Source organism: Zalophus californianus, chromosome 1 (assembly GCF_009762305.2).
Source record: "Zalophus californianus isolate mZalCal1 chromosome 1, mZalCal1.pri.v2, whole genome shotgun sequence".
Lineage (NCBI taxonomy): Eukaryota > Metazoa > Chordata > Mammalia > Carnivora > Otariidae > Zalophus > Zalophus californianus.
The window spans coordinates 9,116,393-9,138,775 of NC_045595.1; the positions used below are offsets into that span (position 1 = coordinate 9,116,393).

Below are 22,383 nucleotides of genomic sequence, written 5' to 3' on the forward strand. Positions count from 1 at the left end.
GTGTGCCAGGGCGTGTGTCTATGCTGTATGTGTGTAGGTGTCTGTGTGTGCTTCGTTGTTGGAACGTGGAACGTGTGGCAATGCGTTCTGTACGTGACATGTGTGGCGGGGTCCGAACCCTGCTGTGTGTCAGCGTGTGTCTGCGATGGAACGCGGGCCAGCACGTGTCGGGGTGGCTGCGTCGGTGTGCGCCCCCGCGCGCGCGCGTGTGTGTGCATGTGTGTGCGTGTGCGTGTGTGCGTGTGTGTGTGTGTGTGTGTGTGTGTGTGAGCGCGCCGGCCGCCGCTCCCCCGCCCTGCCCGCCCCTCCCCGCGCCCCTCCTCCCGCCCGCGCCGCCCGCCCGCTCCCTCTCCCCGGAGTGCGCCGCTTCCAAACTTTGTCTAAACTTTCACTTTCACAGCGCGGCGGCGGCGGCGGCGTTGGCGGCGGCGGCGGGCGAGGGTGACCGGCCGAGCGGCGGCGGCATGGAGTAGACGCGCAGCGGCGGCGGCAGCAGCGGACGCGAGAGGCAGCGGCGAGCGCGGCGGCGGCGGCGGCGGCGGCGGCGGCGGCGGCGGCGGCCCCGGAGCCGGCGGGGCCGAGCCTGCGAGCGGCGAGCGCGGGGCCGCGGGCCGGGCGGGCGCAGCGCGGCGGAGGCCGGAGGAGCCGAGCCGGAGCCGGAGCCCGAGCGCGGCCGCCGCCTGCCGGGCCTCCCCTCGCCGCGGCCGGCCGCCGCGCTCCCGCCCGGGCGCTCAGCTATGTACTCCCCGTACTGCCTCACCCAGGTACCGGCCGCCGCCCCTGGGCGACCGGGGAAGGGAGCGGGCGCAGGAGGCCGGCGGGCGGGCGGGCGGGCGGGCGGCAGGAGGGGGCGCGCGGCGGCCCGGGGGGAGTGAGCCTGCGGGCGGCCGAGGGGTGCAAGCCGTGCTGTGGGCAGTCCTCGCACGCATGCAGGCGTCACGGTGCGCGTGCGACCCTGGTCACCGGGCGGACTTCTGGTGGGGGCTCTGGGGGTGGCCGGCTGCGTGCGTGGCGCTGCCCCCGGAGCGAGGAGCGGGAGTGTGTGTGTGTGTGTGTGTGTGTGTGTGTGTGTGTGTGTGTGCGCGCGCGCGCTCGACTGGGGTGCGGTGGACTCCCGCCGACCGGTGGGCGACTGTAGCGTGCACCCGGGCAGCGTGGCCACTGGCAGCGGTTGCAGGGGTGACAGAGTGGCAGGGGGTGGTCCCGAGGGCGCAGCTCGGGGACTGGGTCCCGCGGCGCTCTATGGGGCTGGCGCAGCTTTTCCCGAGGGTGGCAGCGGCGGGTACGCGTGGCGGCGGCCCCTGCGTGCAGCCGGGGTGCCCGGGGCCGGCCGAGCGGCCCGGGCGTCGCCCCAAAGTCTTTGTTCAGGCCTCACATGGGAGCGGGGCTAAGAAAATGGCGGGGCTCCCAAATTTCGGAGGGTTAGGGGAGGGGAGGGAGGGACGGGCGCGCTGCCAGCCGGGGCCGCGCCTCTCGGCCGACCCTGGACGTCGCAGCCGCGGCCCCCCCCACCGCCCCAAACTTTCCTCGGCGCAAACTTTTTGGCCCCAGCTACCCCGGCTGCGGCGCGGTGGACCAGGCAGGCCGGGGGAATCCCGTCCTGCCGCCCAGAGGCGGGAGGGGCGGGAGGCAGCCGTGGATGTCGCGGACAGTGCTGCGGCCATGCCGTCGGGTCAGCGGCGGGCACCGCAGAGCCGACCTTGGCGCGCTGCGAGAGCAGAGCGCGTCCCGCCTCCAGCGAACTTCCCCGCGCTGCGCTCGGCGGCGGCAAAAGCGCGGGGGATGCCTGCCCCGCCACTCCACCTTCCCTGAGTTGTGGCCCCAGGCTCCGAGAGGGCACAAGAACCGTCCAGAGACCCACAGTAGCCCTGGCAGCACTGCCTGCGGGGCCAGGCTACTGCTGGCAACACGGACTCTGAAGAGGGGACACCTGGGGGCCGCCTAGCCCTGCCTGCCAGCAGGGCCTGTGTGTAAGGAGAGTCTTTAGGCCAGGCCTGGGGTCTTAATTGTCTTCTCTGCCCAATCTGAGCCCTGTCAGCCTTCTGTCAAGTGTGCCCACAGATGGGAGTGGGAGTCCAAGTGAATATGGCTGCTACCAGGTGGCAGTGTGTGGCGAGGGGCAAGAGACTTTGTCGGGGTTGTGTGTCAGCCGCGGCCGCACCACTCTCCTATATCCACAGATGTGAGTGCGTATGTGTGTGTCAATCTTGGGGTCTGCATGTGGCTTCTATGGGTTGGCGGGGGCAGGCCTGCATGGTATGGATGTATGTGTGGCCCAGGGAGCAGGTTTTCCTGTACAAAACTGGGTGTGAGTGTTGGTGAGGGTACACAGGCACGCATATGTATCAGTGTGCATGTAGGTGTAAGTAGGCACTCTGGCCACTGTGGCAGCGTGGGGGGCCACAGACCCCCATCTGTGCCTCTGACTGACCAATCGCTCTATCTTGGGCCGCATGACAACCCTGCCCACCTAGTGGGGTCTGAGCTGTGGTTGCCTTTGGGGCTATGCTTGGCTGGACTATGTGCTGGTGTTTGGGGGGCCTAGTGGGATCAAGACCCCATGCTAGAGTAGCCCCTTGCCCACCAGTTACCCTCCCAGCAGCCTGGCCTGCCTCCTGAGACCTGGGTAGGACTTGTGCTCCTGGGAAAGAAAATGCTAGCCAGTTCACTGGTGATAAGACTAGGAAGGGGCTGGGGTAGCACCCAGACTCAGGGCCATGGCCAAGGCTTGACTCTGTGACACCCCAGAAGGGAGCAAGAGCTCAGCTCCGTGTCACAGGCCTGAGTGTGCCAGGGTGGATGGAGAGGAGAGTGGGCACGGTCTCTCTCTGGGTTGTACCCCTCAGCTCTGTGCAGACGACTGCTGTCAGCTGGTCAGCAGGGTCTGGTCTGCCCCTCCCGACAGTCACATCTCTTGGATCCAGAGTCCCTGTTTTTACAAATCTTTCTGCTTCCATAATTTGCCCTGCCAGTCTCTGTCTTTTTCTCTGCCTCTGTCTCTATATCTGGTTGCTCTGCCCCTTTTCTGTCTTTCTCTCTCTCTCTCTTAGCCTCTGTCCTTCTATATCTTTGACTGTCCCTGTCTCTCCCTGTCTCTGTCTCTGACTGGTTCTGGCACCATCTCTGCTTCCCCCCCCTCCCCACGAGTCTCGGACTCTCTCTGTCTCTCTGGCCTCTCTCTTTCTCTCCCCCTTTTCTTTTTTTCAAACCAGAATTGGCTTCGATTTTAAAGTCAATAAATGATTGAGCAGGAACGAGCTTGGAGCAGCGGGGCCCTGGCGGGGAAAGGCACTGTGGGCGAGGGGGAAGGGCGGGGGGTGGGGGGGAAATCTCCTTCTGGAAAAAGCATCGAAATCCAGGGCGGCTGGGCGGGGTGCTTGCTGGCGCTGCTTGAGCCCACTGCAGCCCTAGGCCTGAGTCCTTGGCAGACAGGAGGGGGTGGATGGATGGGACCCCTTCCCCAACAAACAGACACACACCAGAATGAGGACATACATATATACATCACTGTCACCCCCAAAATGGGGACATAAATGACCTGCTCATGCTGATCATCCAGACACATGGCCATGGAGGAACCTACAGACACAGGAAATGGTGGACCTGTGTTCGCTCCCACCCACAACACACACAGATAAACACACACACACACACACACACACACACACACACGCAGCCCCCCCTTGACATGGGACATATATATCGATGTAGGCTCACGGAGACACAGCAATACCTCCCAGATATGCTCTGACTCAAGTGTGTGTTCACCCCTGCGCTTGCGCACACCGACTCAAGGACAGATGGATGGACAGACACACGCTTTTATATAAGACATAATGCTGTTGGCTCACCTGGGTGTTTACGTAGACATGCACACTTGCCGACATTTCCTGCCACACAGCCACATGAGCAGCAGAATATTCACGCTCTCTGCGGCCACACACACAGTCCTTCCGGGGAAGGGGCTATGGGCTGGGGCCTCCCTGAAGCCCCCGCCTCAGCTGTCTCCTTGGGGCACTGTGGCCACCTCTCTGTCCCCATGATGCTGTTGCTCCCCGTCCTAGCACAGTGTAGGGCCCCCTTTTAATGGTGCCTTTTCTCCCTGGCTCTGGCCCTGCCTGCTTCTTGCCCACTTCTGGGATGGGACGTGTGTGCAGGCAGGAGTTGGGATGGGGCAGGCCATGCTGGGGGCTAGGTTGGCCTCCGTTAGATGTTTTGAGGCTGGACCAGGCCACGCTTGGAGCCAAGGGCTCTGCTGGGTTAATTTGAGGAGCAGGATGCTCCCCTCTTGCTGGGTGCTGGAGTCAGGGGTCCTTGCTGAGCCAGGAATGTCTTGTGTGGCCTCAGGAGTCCCAGATGGAGGCTGTGGGTGCAGAGGTCCAGAATTGGGCTTTGTCATCAGACGGCACAGGGTTTGAACTCTGGTTCTGCATCTCCTAATCCTGTGATTTGAACTGCAGATTTTCCTGGTCCATAAAATGCGTAATAATAGCACCTATTGCTCAGGCTGTGATGAGGCTTAGTGCAGTGTCTGGCCTGTAGCATGTGTTCAGGAAATGGAATGACTTGTAGTCATCTTGGTTATCATCATTAGGTCACCCCTAGGCCTTCCCAACTGAGGGAAGAGTACTTCTGGGAGGCGGGATGGAAGGCAGGGTGGAGCACTTCCCAACCATAGAAGTCCGAATAGACTGCCTGGAGGAGGAAGCAAGCAAAGAGTTTGGGAGGAGGGAAGCCAGCTCATGGCCCAGCTACTTTCCCTTGGGTGGAGTCCCATCAGCCAGGCAGAGGACAGCAGGGGTTCAAGGCAAGGAGAGATGATGGTGGGGGAGGGTGGGGGCGGGAGGGGAGAGACAAGCCCTGCACTACCCCGTGGGGACCAGATACCTTTCTGGGGGCCACTGGCTGCCCTGACCCTTTCCCTAGTCTTGACTCTGACCTCAACCAGACCCACTTTGGGGCTGGGCTCTGAGGCCTTGTTCTGGGGCATGCAGGAGTGTGTGTGTGTGTGTGTACATGAGTGTCCATACGTTAGAGGGGCAAAGAGCCTGGAGATGGGGGTGGGTCCTGATGATGGTTTCAGGGATGTCTGTGTGGCTCCAGAGCTGTTTCTGCATTTGCACGCGAGTGGTGTCACCCAGGTCCACCATGGGGCTAGGATGCATATGGGGGATCCTATGTGGGCACCTGGCAGGGTCAGGCAGTCACCATGGGTGTGTGCAGGGGCTGGACACACAGCTGTGGCTGCTGGTGAAACTCCCCTGGTAGTGAGTGTCTGATCGCTGGCTTCCATGTTCAACCTGCTGAGAGCCTGGCCTTTTTGGTCGGCTTGGTCCTTGTTCTCTCTGCTCTTGAAGCGCAAATTTGGGGTCTCTCACTTCCCTCCAGCTGGACCAAGAGAGGCAGAGGACGCACAGACACCTGTGTTTTCCTCCAACAAAGTGCTGAGGATGGGGCTCCTGTTCCCCCCGACACCACCCCCCCCGCAGCTGGGGTAGGGGAAAGAAGGGTGTGTATTCATTTTCTTGTCCCCAAAGCCCCAGATGTGGAGGCAGAGGAGCCAGGGGGATGGCTGTGAATGGCTAACTGGGTTCTCCCTGATCCGCATGTGTTCACTGGTGTGTTGGGCTTTAGAGCCACCATTTTGCTGCAGATGGCCATGTGGCTGCGAACGTCTGCATGGGTCCCTCTGCAAGTGTCCCTATGTCTCCATGTGTCCGTTATTGGGTGCTGCCTGCCTGTGTCTCCAAGGGTCATCCCACACTCCACCTCTGTGTATCTGGGAACAGTGGGGTTGCGGGTGTGTGTCACTGTGTTTATTGCGGGTGCCCGATGTCGTCTTTGTGTCGTGGTGTCCCCGTGGCATGTCAGTGTGCAACTAAATGTTTTCTCTGGATGTCTGACTGTCGTGGGAAAGGTTGTATCAGTGTGGCTTCCCATGCATGTCCACCTATGTCAGCAAACATGTCAATGCCTGTGTCTCCGGGTATCACCTCCCCCGTGGCATTTTGCGTGCTGGGCTTGTCCCTGTGACCACCAATCTGTATCTCACCACAAGGGCCCCTCTCCTTGGCCCCCTTTGGCTTTTTGGCAGCCTGCGAAATGCCCACTATGGAGGCCAGGCTAGCGGCTGGGAGCAGGCCGGCCTCTCCATGGCTTCCCATGAGGTCGGGCAGCCGTGGTGGCCCTGCTGTGGGCCCCGCCCGTGCCCCTGGCCCGGCATGGACAGAAGCCCGTTGTGTGGCGAGGTGCGGGTGTGTGTTTGGGCCGCCCACAGGCCTCCCTCTGTCTGCCGGGTGCGCATTGATTTTGGCTTCTGCCTATGTCCGTCCTGGCCTGGCCAGCTGGGGTGTCCGGCTGTCTCTGCGGGCCTGAGCCCTCCGCCCCCGCTGCCCCCACAGCCAAGCCTGCCCCGGGTCCCACACCTCCCATGCCACCCGCTGTCCCTCCGAGGCTCTGAGAGCTCAGATTTGGAAACCGGGGGCCCCCCCTTCTTTCTCTCTCTCTCTCTTTCCTCCCTCTCTCCTCCCCTCCTCCCGCTCCCTCTCTCCCTCTCTCTCTCCTCCTGCCAAACGCGTCTTGGCTCCGTCTGAATATCTCTCCTCCTCGATTTTTGGCTCCAGCTCTGGGCGCGTTCACTAAAAGAAGGGCTAGCTCCCCCCTTCTCTGCCCCCCCTCCTCGCTGCCTCCCCCCTCCTGAGGAGCCCCTCTGAGAGCGGGAGTGGCCGTGTGTAGGGGCCTGGGCCCCCCAAGTGGGCTTGGCCAAGGGGGCACAGGCCTGATGGGTGAGGGGCTGCGTGGACGGGGCCTGGCAGCCGGAGGGGGGTAGCAGCCAGGGTGACCGTGCTGCCTGGCTGGCCGGGCGGGCAGGTGGGGAGGGGTCGGGGGCACGGAGCTGGGGTGTCTGGCTTCTGGTGGGGCTGGCAGGCCTCTGTGAGGCGCAGCTGTGCCCAGAACTCGGAGCTGCGTTTGCCACCACTACCGATGTGGCTGCGCCAGCCGGGGAGGGGGAGGCGGGTGGCGGGCACTGCGGCGATCCGTAGCCAATCGGAAGCCAGGGTTGCACTGGGGAGCTTTCCCCCTACTGGGGCCCCACCCTGAGGGGAGCTGGGGGTGGTGGCCAGCAGTGGGCAGGGGGCAGTGCCACCACCACGGCCGAGGACCCTGCCCCCTTGGCTGAAAGCTCAGTGCCAGCCTTCCTGGCACAGATCGGGCAAGGGCGGGGGTCTGTCCCCACCTGAATCTGTGGGAGCCGAGCCGGAGGAAGGGGCAGCTCAGAGGTGCCCCCCACCCCCTTGGCCTGGGGAGGTGGCTCTCAGGCCAGGGCAGTCAGGACCAGAGGGTGGGGGCCAAATCATCCAGGAGATTCCATCCACATATTGGCTTCAGTAGAATCATCTTGGGGGTTTATTCTGGGTCCATCTCACACAAAGTCGTACACCGTCACCGGCACACGCGGGCACAAAGAATCATGCTGTCACACGTAGGCACAGCACACCTTCCTAAATCAGGAGCACACAGACACAGGCGGCCCCACACAAAGCGACTTGCCTTTACACACAAACACCTAGAGATGCCCACCCCACCCGAGCACATCGGCGTGGGCTACCTGTGCGGGGACGTGTACATGGGCACACAAGGTCACACAGTCGCATGCCACGAGCCACACAGCACACACATGACTCGCTGTTGCCAAACACACAGGACTATGGAGTGTCGCGTGGACCCACAGACACTCGGCGAGAAGCACATAGCACATGCACGAATTAACACTGTTAGACACCCAGAAACATACACACGAGCTCGGGTCCACCCCCACCCACCATCAGACACAGGGGAGCACGTGCACATACTCGCACACTCTCAGGCACAGCGATACACACACACTTGGCAATGTCTGGGAACATATTTGGTCATCACACTTGGAGGGGAGTTTGCTACTGGCATCTAGCGAAGGGAAGCCAGGGACGCGGCCCAACACCCTCCAGAGCACAAGACGCCCCCACCACAAACAGTGATCCAGCCCCCGATGTCAGCAGTGCCGAAATGGAGACACTCAGCCCTAGTCTTGTCAGACACACACACGGGCACAGTGGACACCCATTACACACACGGACAAGACGATGCTGCCAGGGCCGCACACACAGTCTTGCTCATCAGGACCCAGGTGTTGTCACAAATGCAACCCCACCCCCATACATAAGCCCAGGCACAGACGGTGTGGCGTTACAGTCCCAAGTTGCCCCAGTACATGTGGACGAGCGTCACACCCACAGAGGCCTTCACACCTGGGTTACACCTGGCCCTGTTGGGAAACGGCATCTGAGCGGTGAGACCTGGCCTCCTTGTGCCTCCCCTCTGCCTGCCTGCCCTCTGGCTGTATTTGCGCAGCCGATTCCACCGCCCTGACCTCTCCTGATGGAATTTGGGACTCTGAATCCCTGGGCTGGTTTGTCACAGCCTGGGGGTGGGGGGGTGGGGGGAGAAGCCTTTGAAGCCACATGCCTACGCTGGCCCAGGACACCCCAGTCCTCTGGCCCAGCGGCCCCACTCTAACTGTCCCGCTTCTGGAAGCCATCAGGACAGTCCGGGATGGAGGCGAGGCTAATTTCTGAAACTCTTGTCCTCCGTGGGGCTGTCTTCTTAATCCTCTGGCCATGGCCTCTTCATTTCTGACTCTGGAGAAAGAAGAGAGGGCTGGCAGAATCGCACAGGGAGAAAGCATTTTATAGGATTATAACGAAATGTCCTAAAAACTATAGTGCTGGCTGAAGTGCTCTCTATGCTTGCTGTGCTGCACCCAGTGCTCAGCGCCTTCCCAGCTTGTCCCCAGAATCCTTCCGTGTGAGGCAGGTGGACAGGGGTTAGCTGTGCCCACGTGTGTGTTACTGTGCGTGGCTGACAGTATAATAAGGCAGGATTTCTTTGGTTCGGCACTGTTGGCATTTGGGACATTTGGACATTATTAGGAGAGCGGGGGCTCTGAGCCAACTTCCCGGGTTTGAATCCTGGCTCTGCTATTCACTAGTTGTGTGACCTTGGACAAATCACTCAACCTCTCTGTGCCTCTAGTTTCCTCTCACAGGGTTATGGTAAGGACCAAAGGAGTTGGCTTATAGAAAGTGTCTTAAAGTAGTGCTTGATATGAAGTAAGTGCTTGATTTTATAGATGAGAAGCTGAAAGAGGACATATCCAGTGCCGGGGTCAAAGGCTATGAGGTGACAGAGCCTGAGCCTCTTCTCTGATTGCCACCACTCTAAATCCTACTGATGGGACAGAATTGCAGCTTATTTTCTGGCCTTTACCAAATTTCAGAGTGGGCCTGTACATTCCCGCACCCCTATGTGAAGCTTGCCCCAGCTGTCAGCCCTTGAGCCCTCCTTACCACCTGGACCTTCAGATCTTCTTTCATTCAGGGCTCAGAGTGAGAGTGGGTGGTCGGCTCACCCACTCTGCACCACCACTGGCCAGGCTTGCCTTCACTACCCCAACAGGGCGTCATGCCTTCTCCCACACCTTGCTGGGCACCCAGCTGGAGCCCGAGTGCTGGGGGTGCCGCTGGGGGCCTGTGCATTCCTTCAACAAATATTTACTCAGCACCTCCCGGGTGCCAGGCCCTGTTCTAGGCCCTGGGGGCTCAGCAGAGAACAAAATCAGCAGAGGTGCCAGCCCCGGTGGGAGGGCAGACAGTGAACCCGATAAACAAGGGAGTGTCCAGCACTTGAGACAGTGATAGGTGCTAGGAGGAACAGAACAGGTAAGGCCCATGGAAGTGCTGGGCAACTGCTGTTTTAGCAGAGGTGGTCTGAGAGGCCTCGTGGTGTGGTGCTGACCTGCCACCCAAAGTAGCTCTGCCACAGCTTGGGTATGGCCTCACAGGCCCTTTTCCCTCTCGGAGGGGGCAGTCCAGAGGTCAAGGGTATGTGGCTTAGCATGGTTGCCCGAACTGTCTGCCCCCAATCCACGGCCTGTTGTTTCTGAAGCCTGACATCATCCATTATCCGTACTTGTGGGTACACCGTATGCTGCCCGCCCAAGACCAGGAGACAAGATGGCCGGCGTTTCTCCTGTATAGAAACTGGGCCTCGATGGGCACCCGGTGTTCTCAGCCCTGCTGCTCTGAGCTGGGGGTGGGGCGGGGGCAGCTGGTGGCCCGGAGTGGCACTTCCACCTGGGCCCCTCGATTTAGCTCCCCCGGGGCGGGTCCGGTTTATTTTTACCCCAGCCCGTCACCTTGGCAGTGCCAGGCTGCGCCATCTTTGTAGGGTCTTGGGGACCTGCCCACGGCTTGAGGGGACCTGGCTTTGTCTGTTGGCCCTCTGATTTCCGCTGGGCCCCCATCTTCCTCCACCCCCAAAGTTCTAGACGTGAGGGCTCTGGGCTGGGGCTGGTGGGGTCAGCGCTGCCGGCTGGCAACCACCGTGCCCAGCCTGGTGGCATTTGGTTTGGCGCCCTGCCTGCCCGCCACCCCCACCCCATGCCCGGGCAGAGCCCAGCGGCTGCTGCTGCCAGTCTCCATTTCAAAGCTTGGGGTGGGGGTGGGGGAGTGCTGGGCGCGGCCCCCGGCCTGTCCTGTGCCACCTGGGGCTTGTTCCCCCATGCCTGCTCCCTGGAAGGCCCCGGACTGCTTTTCTCGCTGCCCCTTTGCAGCCCAGAGCTCAGAGAGGATGCCCGCCTGGCTTCCATCTTCCCTGCTCGTTTCCTCCCTTGCTTGCCTGCTTGCCTGTAATGGCTCACCATTTTTGGCATCTCCTCCTCCTCCCCCTCCCATAGGCACCAACCTCACTTCCAAACCCGCCATTGCTGGCTCTCAGGCCTTCTCTGCTGCCTGGGGCTGGTACCCTGGAAATCAGAGTTTGGGAGCGCTGGGTATGTGGGCACCAGGGGCTTTCTGGGTGTGCATGTGTGTGTGTCTGGAGGGGGACACATGCTCTCAGCCAGCTTGTACAACCTGCTTCAAGGCTGGCAGAGCTGGGCTGCAGAAAGGGGGCAGCACAGAAAGTGTAGACCCTTCCATTTCTAACCAGACCCAGGGACCCAGAATCAGCCTCTGGGCCCCCAGGAGCCCACGGTGGGCATTCTTGCCAAAGTCTAGGGCCTGGACTGGCAAAAGCAGGGCTTTATCTGTGCGGTGCCCAGATCCTTCCTCCCCGCCCAGGTCCCCCCAGGGCTTCAAGATTCCTGCTTCTCCTCTCTGGAACTTTGGGGAGGGGAACTAAGCCCCATGTTGGGCACTCGTGCCCCCAGAGGGGCAAGGGACTTCGGAGGAACCGGTTTACTTCCCCCCCGCCCCATCCAAGCCCGCTGCCCGGGCCTCTCTGCCTCTCTCGGCACTAAACAAAGTTTGCTAAGTAACTTCAAATGTTATTTGAGGACGGCCTGGCCTCAGCCCAAGGCGGCCCTGTGGAAACTTGTTTTTCGCTGCCGAGGCTGCAAGTATCAAAGACACACTTTCGGGGGGGGGGTGCTTCGATGCCTCTCCCCGCTCTGTGGCAGGGGCTGGCCCTGAATGGACACACAGACGCACAGAGGCCCGCACCAACCGGGGGACACATACATCATACTGTGGCTTGCACACCAGACGCACGACAGCCATGGACCACAGCCCATACCATAACACACAAAACATACACGTCCTGACGCACCAAGAGGGGGGCGGGGTTCACAGGGTGCTGCCCCCAGCTCACAGAGCCTGGGATTTTTCCAGCTGGTGAGGTTTCTCAAAACCTGAAGTCCTGTGTCCTCAGGTCTCCTAGGCATGAGCTGGTGGCTCCAACAAGCCCCTTTCCCTCTCTCAGCCTCAGTTTCCCCAGCTGTAGATGGAAGATGTGGGCCAGGGTGGTATAAGAAGTGGAGGCCCACACTGATCAGGAGAGTGCCTCGGCTTTTCTCCTCCCTCTGGCAGGGTTGATATGAGGAGTGAGTCCCTAAAATCAGAGTCTGAGCACAGAGCCTGGAGTACAAGCAGTGTCACCCGGCGTTTCTGCCAGTCCTGACCCCCCCCCCCCAAACCTGATATGTGTCCACCCCGACTGGAAGTCCCAACCTCAAGCAGCTCTGGGTTCTCCAGTCCCAGGCAAGTCTCTGGTCTTCTCACCTTCTCCCTCCATTTTTCTCTGGGCTTTTCTTGAGCTTTCCCCAAATCCCTCCCTTCTCTTGGTCTCCACCATCCCTGTCCAGGCCTGGAGCTCAGGGAAAGTGTGGGAAACAGGCTTGGGGGGGAGTGTCCCTCACCAAAGCCAGCCAGACCCGGGGTCCTCCATACCCTGAGATCCCTGACGACCCTTCTGGGGTCCTTCGAACCCAAGCAAGGAGCTGGGTCGGGGGGACCTGAGTTGACAACAGCACGTGTCGGGGAGGCTTTATCATAGGGTCCCTCTGACCTGGCATCTACCAAGGTTTGCAAGCAAGTGGAGTCCCACTGGGCTCAACAGAAAGGCCAAGGCCTGAGGGGACACTGGACCTACTGCCCACGGTCCCTGAGAGCCTCTCCCTTTTACTGTTAGCCAGAGCCTCACTGAGGTAGGTTTTCGGGAGTCCCCCAGTCCCAGCCCCACACACTGCCTCATCTCCACTCACAGTCGGTACCCGCAACACCCCGCCACCCGCAGTCTGTCGCACAGTGACAGCCTGTCACAGGCACTGCCGCACACCGGCACAATCTGTCGTCCACGCACAGTCTCACACGCAACCTGTCACACACACGCACACACACACAGCGGCACAGTCGCACGCACAGCCAGCCTCACGCGATCACACCAAGCGTCACAGCTTGTCACAGCCATAGACTCCTCACAATAAAAATAACAGCTACCAACTCCAGAGCAATTATGCCTGGGCAGCAGGCGGAGTATGTGCGTGCGTGTGTGTGTGTGTGTGTGTGTGTGCGCGCGCGCGTGCGCATGTGTGCACATGACCTCCTGTAACCCTCTCAACATGAGGCAGGTATGAGTAACCTGTTTTACAGATGAGGAAACAGAGGCCACAAGGTCAAGTGCCAAGGTCATGGGGCTGGAAGTGGGGAAGGGAGAAATTAGGCCCCCAGGGGCAAGCAAAGCTTAAACAGGTCACCCTGCTTTTCAACTCACTCCTATTCAGCTGAGACTCCCCCTTCTGGCCCTCCCTGTGGGGAGTTCCCTTTCCATTCCCCAGATGGGCAGAACTGAGGTTCTAAGCAGTCCAGCCAAGAAACAGGGGGAAGGGGCCTCAAACTGTCTGCCCTCTGCTGTGGAAATTTAAGTCCTGCTCTCCACCCCAAATGATATTTGGCTTCTCGTGGTGGCAGGATTCTGTGGGTAGGAGCCTTTTACTGGGGTCAGGGTCTCAGTCCACGGGGCGGGGGTGGGGGTGAAGGAGTGGGGGAGTGGGGAATTGGCAGCTGTAGGCACCAGTGAAGTCCCTCAGCCCAAGAGAGGGCCCAGAGTCTAGGGCTGCCCGGCAGCCCTACTCCCCAAGGCTCTCCGCATTCCAGGGCGATTCTTCCTCCTCCTCTGCTGCCTGCCTTTCCTCACTTTCCCCTTCTTTGTTCCACCCCTGCCGCTCCTCCGGGGCTTCCCCCATTAGAGCTGCCCTGGCCAAAACCAACACGCCTCCAATGACTTCCCGCCGAGGCTGGCTGGGCAGCTGGCCCTGCCCCCTGGCCTGCCCAGGGGTTAGGTTCAGGCTCTGCTGGCCTCGACTGTGGCCCCAGCACATGTGGCCTCTCCTAGGGGGCTTGAAAGCACATGCGCATGGCCCCAGTGCAGCATCCTGGTGCACCCTGGCACCTGCATGCCCGTGTCCGACAACCCAGCAGGGCACGCAGGCAGGCTCTCGAGTGTGCACATAAGCACACTCCCGCACAGAGGCTCAGACAGGGGTCCCAAGCACACCCTTGCCTGGTACCCCTACGGAGGGGGTAATGAGACTGCCAGGGGCACACATGCCCATAAACACGCCCTTGCCCGACATCGGATGGGGTCCCCCTCTCACACACACACACCACGCACACACCACATGCGTGGTCTGGGCACAAGCAGGGGTGTGTGCCCAGACCTGGCTCTGAGCATAGATACTGCCCTGTGGCCACATGGGTGTGCTGGGCTCAGGTGGGTCGGCGAGCCCATAGGAGCCGCTGATGCCCACACACGTGGCTCAAAGCCCACGCAGGTACACACCTCCCCAGCCTGCACACGCGTGTGTTTCACGTGAGCCGCACACCTGCCAGGCTGCCCAGGGCACCTGGCTCCAAAGAGGCATTCAGGTTGTTGGAGGAGGAGACCCGGAATCGGAGGCCTAATTCCCCCCCGCCAGCCAGATTTCTCTTAGAACACGCGCCTCCCCAAATGTCCCTGGGGTGAAGGTGAGTGCCCCATAACTGCCACTCAGTGGCGCCCCTGCATGTGACATATTTATATTGGAAATTTGTACCTTTATATATATTTTACATAGAACCTCCCCCCAATGCTCCACATTTGGACTTGGATTTTACCATCCCCCACTCGGCTTGGTCCCAAACCTGCAAACACTGTTCACCAAGCAGGGACATGGGGCCAGGCGGCAGCAGCCTTCCCCCTTCCTACTGTGGACGCCCCACGTTCTTAAAGGCCGGGCCACACCAACGAATCCTGCAGCACTCCCCGAAACACAATCGCGGGGGTGGGTGCTGGCGGCCAGACGTTGCTTTTTGGTGTGTGTTTGCTGTTGCTGCTTAAATTAATCCTGAGTGACGGCCCACAATTCCTCTCCACAAAGAGGCCATTTAATGCCCCCCTCCTCGGGCGAAACTTCCATTTGCCCCCCTGAGTCCAGCTTGGCAGCTCAGACCCTGCGCTGCCCTCCTGGCCTTCCCCTCAGGTGCGTCTGGGGGCGGAGGCAGATTCCCCTAGCGCACCAGGGACCTCAGGGGCGAGTGGGTGGATTTTGGAGGGGTGGGAGGTATCTTAAAATAGAAGCGCATTGCTGAGCAGAGGTGGGGCGGGGGTTGTCTCAGGACTCCCTAGATGGTCCCACTGCCGGACGGTAGCGCTTTGATGCCCCAACCAGGCCGCCTCCCACATCGCCCTGAAGATATCCCGCCACCCCCCCCCCCCCAAGTCGGTGCATCACGTCGTGTGCCTTTGCAAACCCCGGCAGAAATGTGCTACCGGTGCCATGCACTAGCCCCAGCATATGCCCCTTGCCAGGTGCCCACCGCCTACGAACTCCTTTCATTGTCGCCTCCAAGGTGTTCTTTTCGTGCCTGGCATTCCCGGACCCGCTGCAATTAGCTCACGCCCCGTGTGGGGGAGGGCACAGGTGGGTGAAGGTCGTGGGGAGGCCTTCCCTGGGCTCAGGCAGAGGGAGGGCTGTGTTCTTTCCACGCGGCAGGACACGGGCGCTGACAGTCACAGTCACCTGCACCGCACAGCACGGGGTGGAAAGGACAACATACCCCTCGCTGGTGCGGATGACCCTCGCCCTCGGGCACCAGACGGCCGTTGGCCCTGAGCGGGCCGTGCGCAAAGTCGGGCGTGCGCGTGCGCGGAGGCAAAAAGGCGGGAAGCCGTCGTGCAACAAGCGCCTGTGCACACGACGGTTGGGTCACTTGGGCGGAACCGCGCCAGGCGTTGAGCGAGGAGTGAGGACCACTGCCCCCGCGGGCAGGTGAGGGGAAACCGGGAACAGGTGTGAAGGAGCGGAGGCAAAGAATGACGCCTCTGCGGACCCTCAGGCCGGGTCCCTGCGGGGTCCTTGCCTCCCCTCCCCCGCACCGAGCAGGCGGGGCGCCCTTCCACCGGGGCGCGGCCTGACCCCTCGCGGCGACCACCCAAAAGTGACCCCGCGTGGCGTGCAGGGCCTGCCGGGTTCGCGTGCTGGGGCCCTCGCCATTTGCAGCAGCAGAGGCCGCCGCCAGAAGGGGCTCAAATGGCGGCGTTTTGGCCTATAAGCCCGTTGGGTCCCCAGCGCTCCGGGTGGGGCTGTGGGCCGCCTTTGCCTAAGTTCCCTCTTTCGTGCCCATCCGGGTACCCGACAGGGGATAATGCGCGCGAGGGCTGTGGAATGAATGCGATGTTGATAATTCCTGTTATTCTTTAGTCGCGCGGAGGACTTTTGGGGTTAAATGCCCCAGAATCTGCGGGCAACCTTGGGGCACCAATCTGGAGAGGGTCCCTTCTCTGCCCCCCATCGTGTGCGCGTCGCTGCCTCCAGACCCCAGGCCTCCGAAGAGCCTCCCCATTTCTCCCCAAGCCGCCGCCTCTTTTGGGGGAATAAGGGAGGGGAAATTTAGCAGGGGAGATTTTTGTTTGTTTCGAGGGTTGGCTGGGTTTGGGGGCGTTTGGCCTCCAGCAAGCACGGGGAAGAAATGTGACTAAGTGGCAGAAAATGTGCTTTCCCTTCCCCTCTCCCCTGCCTTCAGGCCGCGGGAGTTGCGCAGTCTCCAAGAACCTTTAAAAAAAAATTCCCCCCAGATCCCCTCTCATCGACACTGCCTTTCCTCTCCCGGAGGACTTCTTGAATTTGGGGTGCTAAGCCCCCCTGCCCCATTGCTGCCAGCCATTCTGCAGCACTACCTGGGCCTGCCAGGGGGGAAAGGATAGAAAAGTGGGAAAGGAACGTGTGCCTGGAGTGGGCCCGACTTAACCTGTTGGAGGAGGCTGGTGTCCGCATGAAGCCACCCAGCCGCCCCTCCGGAGCTCCAGCAGCACCTCAGCATTCAGTGAAAGCCCCCCGGGGGCCTCCCGCCGGCCCCCTCGGAAACCAGTCATTAACCCGACTTCTTATCGTCCAAATTACTTAAATGCGCTTTGGTGGTGTTAGGTCCTTTTCCTTTTCCATGTGCAGATGACTCAGCCTACTCCAGCTGCGCCTGGGGAGGTGACCCGGGCAGCGGCTGACCCTGCACCCTGAACCCAGAGGTGGCCCATCCCAGCAGCACCTCCCCGGCCCCAGGCTCCCAGACCACACTTGGCTCCCCCCTCCCCTTATATTTCAGGTCATCTTTTCCCTCTTTTTTTTTTTAATTTTAAAAAAAATTTAAAGGAGTTTTATTACTTTTTTTTTTTTTTTAAGCGTGAGACAGAGGCTGATGGAAACGGGGTGTTAAAAAAAGAAAGAAAAATACATGCCGGTGGCACTCTGTGGAGCTGGCGAGCCTCGCCTGCCTCACGACTGAGCTTTTTGGTCGCCAGTTCCCTCGTAGAACCGGGCATGGGGCACCTGGGATCTCCGCTGCTGAAAAGGCGCTATAGAAATGCAAGGAATTATTATGATTTTAATAAAATTGTGTCTCATTTAGGAGCGCGCTTCTGCGCTGCCTCTGTCGTCGGAGCCCGGGTTTGCCGCGGTAAAGTCTGTAATCAGAGAAAAATACCAGCTTTGTTGAGGGTTAGAATGTATCATTGGCTAATGTGTGTGGGTTTTTTTTTTAAATAATGCTAAGCATTGGAATAATTAAAGAGTGAGAAATAACTCGTCTCTTCTCTCCCCTCGTCATTGTCTTATTTAAGGGTGAAAAGCGTGCTTTTAGGCAGAGCTGGTTAGTTTTAATGCGGGCTTTTTTTCTCGCCCGCCTTTCCCTCCGCTCCGGTCTGATTCGCAAATCCCCAAACTGGCACAAGCCGGGAAACTTGCGGCAGCCGTTCTTCTCCCGGAGTTGGAGCCTTGCTTTCCTTTTTCCCCCTCTTTCAGAGACAACCCTCTCCTCTTCCCTCCCCCGCCTCTGGGCCCTGACCCACTGCCTGGTTTGCGCTAGAGCGATTTAAAAAAGAAAGAAAGGAAGAAAGGAGCCGGGCTCTGGTACCCCTGTGCCAGCCGAGGGCGCGTTTCCCAGGCGGCGGGCTGGTGGGAAAGTCAAACCGGGTGGGGGGTGTGGGGTCTCAGAGGCAGAGTCTTGATGCCTACCCTGCACTCTCCCCCCACCCCCGCAAAAAGAATCAAGTATTTCTAAAGATCGCAGGATTAGAGGGCTCAGATCCCTTGTCATATTTTAAATCAAGCTGAACAGTTCTTTCTTCTCCGGCCCCATATGCAATAGGGAGTGAAAATTCGGTCCTTGAGCCCGACTTGGCAGCCCGGTGCCCGTGGCTGGGGAGAGTGCTGCCCACTAGGGCTGGGCCTGGTGTCCAGCCCCAGGACAGTGCTACCACCACCTAGAGGGCCTAGATTTTGAGGCGGGGGAGCAGAGTGCAGGGCCAGTGGTGGGCATGGCCTGGGGAGATGTGGGAATCGAGGAAAGGGCGCTTCATCAGGGCTGCAGAGGTTTGCTTCAGGCTGGTGGGATGCGAAGTGGCTGCCCCGGCCCTTCCCTCAGTTGTGGGGTGGGTGGGCGCAAAAAGAAAAGGGGTTTCTGTAGTGCTTGGGGGAAGTCGCAGCTCCCAGTGAGAAAGGAAAGGGAAAAGTGGGCAAGAAATGGGGGTAGGGACTTGTGCCCACAGGCACCGCTTCGAGTTGCAAAGGAGTTAGTTATTTATTTGCTTCAGGTGTTTTTAATTAAATGTGTTTCTCTTTTATTTTCCTTGTTATTTGGTGCTTAGACTTTTCCGCGATCCCTTGCATTTTGTCTTTTTACATAAGCAGAACCCCCCCCCCCTTGGAGAGATATTGTGGGAGGTACTTTGCCTTCAGTGCTTTCTCTTTCCTGCTTTTTTTAAAATTTAATTTTAAAATTATAAAGTAAATTTAGTGCGAGTGAAAGTGAGGGGGGAGCCAGCTGGGGCTGGAGCCAGGGAAGGGGGAGGCAGATGCAGCAGGGTTGGGCCTCCCTTCTCGCGGCAGCTCTGCCCCAGGACCCCCTCACTCCTCTCCCTGATAGACTTTTGGGGACTGGAATGAGGGCAGCCTGCCTGGATGGGTATTCATTTACCCTTCAGGAATCCCTGGCTCTGCAGAGACACTTTTTCCCCATTACACGCCACACCCCTGAGACCCCTCAGTCTCTGCCTACGGGCAGGGTGAACCGAGGGTCTCTTACTCCCCTCGGTCACTATGACTGTTTAGCTTTCAGCTCATTGGGCCCTGTTTGTCCACCACACACACGCCCTGCTGGTCTGTTAACCCCGCTGCACAGTTGGTGGCCCTGTTGATGGGATCAGAGCTGGGCAGGCACAGAGAGAGACAGAGACAGAGACAGGGAGGCACGAAACCCCTCTGCAGCCATGAGGATTTGAGGGGCTTCTTTTCACCGCACATTTTTTTGTGGTCACATGAGTAGTGCATGCTGCTCTGTTAACACATGTGTGTACATAGGTGCTTGCATTTGACATTACTGGTGGGGGCAGGAGCTGTTTCTAAGGCATATAAACTATGAGACTGCTATAGCTTAACAGCTAAAGGCCTGTTCAGCAGTGCTGAAAATGTTCTATTTCTTAATCTGGGTGGGGTTACACAGGTGTGTTCACTTTGTGAAAACGTATCGAGTGCCAGACTTAGAAGTGTGCAATCTTCTGTTCTTCTTTTTACACATTTCAGTTAAAAAGTTTATTTAAAAAAAAAAAGAGAAGACCCAGCCTCAAAAGAAAAGGCCTTCCCTAACAAAATAATAATGATAATAAATGATGATTTAAATAAGAATGTCCTCCAGCCTGCTTTGCTTTTAGGTCTCCCGCTAAAGAATGGTGGGAGGGCTTGTAAAAATTAGTGGGCTGATAAAAAAGCTCGCAGGCGTGTGGCCCACGAGGCTTCCAGACCCATCCACGTGTGTACGGAGTGCCAGGAAACTGCCTGCAGACTCAGGTCTAGCTGTAGGATTTTTAACATCTCAGGACCAAAGGATGAAAAGTGGTAAGGAAGAAGTTACTTGCCAATTACATTTTGCTGTCAACATCTGGAAAGCAAAATTGCAGCTGTTATCCCTGCCCCCCCTTACCACCTCTTGTTTTTTTCTGCACACTTAAATTTTTGTATGCATGCCATCCATATTTCGGTTTTCTGCTCTGTTAAAACATCTTCACGGCTCTGTTCAAATCGAGTTGGGTTTGGGCTTTAAAAATATATATATATGTATCTCATAGTCTGACAGTATAATTTTTTGAGCAATTTATTTGAACAGGATGGCCATCAATTGATAATCCCTTCCCTTTTCTTTCCCCTTCTCGGCCTTCCCAGGACTGTTTAGGCCAGAAGCTTTCGGGGAGGACGCTCTCGGCTGCCCTCGCCTCTGCTCCTCTGGGCAGGTACTACAGCTTCACCCTCCACGGCCCTTCTGCGGTGTTTTTGTTTTCCCTTCGCCCCCCAAAAATATTTGAACCAAAAAGCCTCTTTTTTTTTTCCTCCACCCACAGCAAACTGAAAGGGCTAGTGAACCGTGATTCAACAGAGCGAGGGCGCCTCTTTTCTTCCTTAGCATTAATTAACTCAAGTTCGTTAGGACGTTGGGTCTGTCGCCCACAGTTTTCTCTTGTGTGTGCTGAATCGGGTCATAGAGGGAGACTTCCCGTGCAAACAGTTTGTGTTGGAGCTGGAGGACACAGAGGGGGAGAGAGGGTGAGAAAGAAAGGGAGCCGTAGAGGGACGGATTGTGGATTGTGGCCGAGGGGTGGTCAGGTCCCGAGCTGCCGGCACCCTGGTGCCAGCCTCCGCAGGGGCTAGACACCAGGGGGATGAGGATTCTCGAGTTTTCTTGGCCATGATCCTGATAATAAATTAGTTGGGGGGAGCAATACATTTTGAGGGATTGAAAAATGTCTACCTTCCAACTCCTCAAATTGTACATTTTGGGGAAGCCGCTTGCCCAGACAGGGCCGGCCCAGCTTCCCTGAGCCCTCAAGCAGTGAAAATCCCAGGCTGTTCCTATCCAGGCCCACCCTGCTCTCTGCCCCCGGCTCTGGGCACTGCCTGTTGCCGCAGCAACTGCAAGAAATAGGCTCTCTGTGGGCCAAGGGTTCGAGGAGTGCAGACCGGTGGAGGAGACCGGGGTTCCGAGAAACTCTCCTCTTGCCCTGGTCCTTCTGCCTTCTGTCCTTTGGCGGGGAGTTGGGGGGCGGTGTAGACCAGGCAGAGCAAGGTGGCCTCACAATGGATCCTGATGGAGCTCTTAAAGAGGGCCTGGGAAGGCCACAAGAGGAGTCTCAGAGGTGCAGGGGAGGGAGAGGAACATCTCCCCTGGGGGATCCCTAAGCCTTTTGTGGGGTCGGGAGTTACAGCTGGCCTCGGGCAAACATTCAACATTTTGCCATTTGCTCCTAGCCTTGTGTGTTGTCCTCTGGGTATTTTTCCAAGGCCCCACACCCACTTCATCTTCACGTGCTGGTTTCCCCTTGCCGGTGCCTTTTGTCAGGTTTTCAGTTCGCACAGAAAGTTGTGAAGCTGGCTTGTGGGGTTCTTCCGTCTTCCGGGGGCCTTGGCCATCAGGGAGTGACACTTTCCAGTCGCACCAGGTGGGTGAGACTCAGGCTCTGCACTGCTCTTGCCCCCTCCAAGCTCGCGGCTGTCCTCTGCCTTGTGCATCCTGCGGAGGACCCCCACATAGCTCTCCAGCTGGAGGACAGGGCTCTGGCTTTCCCGGCTTTTATTTCTATTTGGTGACACAAGGAAGTTTCAAGCTAAATAGTGAATTAAAAGACCAGTGATTGTGTTTTCTAGTCTCTGTAGAGGATGAAAGTAAATTTCCAGATGCACTAGAGAGAATAGATGGTCTTCCCAGTACCTATATTCCTACCCTATTTTATTTGGTGCCAGGAGGGTGAGGGGAGATGTGCCTGGAGCAGGGTAGTGTTTGGAGCCAGAACGAGGCTGCCTGTTGGCCCAATCCCAGGCCACCGCTCCCAGTTGGTAGACGGGAGGAGAAAAAGGAGGGAAAGGGAGGAGGTTTTATAGGAGAGGAATGTGCGGCCTTGGTTCTGATGCAGGCGGTGTCCTGGACCCAGCACGGGGGTGTGGGGCAATTGCATTCGGCAAGCGCGAGGACGCTAGAAAAATCGTGTGGGGCTGCCTTTCCTGAGCAGAGGAAAATAGGCCCAAGTCAGCCAAAAACCCGCTTTGTCCAAATTCTCTGAGCCTCCTCGCAATGTGCATTTTCTGGTTTCCATGCCTGGCATTTCCAGATTCTTGGATGATTTTACTCTGGCTGCAGAGCCCCTTCCCGCCTTCCCCTCCTCCCCCAAAGAGAGGGAGGCCCCACCTACCTCTAGGATAAGCAGCCTGGCCCCTTCCTTTTGCTTCCTGCAGTTCACTTTCCATCTCTACCGGAGAGTCCGGACACTGCCTTCTTCTGTGGGACAAGATGGGAGATGTTGGGGATACAAAGTTGAAAATCCCAGGAATTGGGCAGACTAATCAGGGCTCTCTTTGTGGCTTTTTAAAATTTCCTGCTTCCTTTTTCACCCATGCTGCAGATAGACAGTAGTAAAATGGATACTGAAATATCTGGTTAATCCTATGAAGGTTTTGTTAGTTATTTAGGTACATAGTTAGTTATACACTTA

At 58.5% G+C, this 22,383-nt stretch overlaps 1 protein-coding gene across 3 annotated transcripts in view; it reads left to right on the forward strand.

Annotated features, from left to right (window-relative positions):
* Positions 1-641: 641 nt before the first annotated feature.
* The window catches only part of NFIX (nuclear factor I X), a 97,512-nt gene continuing 75,770 nt past the window's right edge, over positions 642-22,383 (forward strand). The window contains exon 1 of one of the 3 annotated variants that reach the window (XM_027584143.2): positions 642-764. In XM_027584143.2, coding sequence (XP_027439944.1) covers positions 738-764 — 27 coding nt within the window. In that variant the 5' untranslated portion in view covers positions 642-737. Of the gene's footprint in view, positions 765-15,519; positions 15,626-20,091; positions 20,134-22,383 lie in introns of those variants that run through there. The other 2 variants (XM_027584154.2, XM_027584153.2) reach the window with 2 other exon arrangements.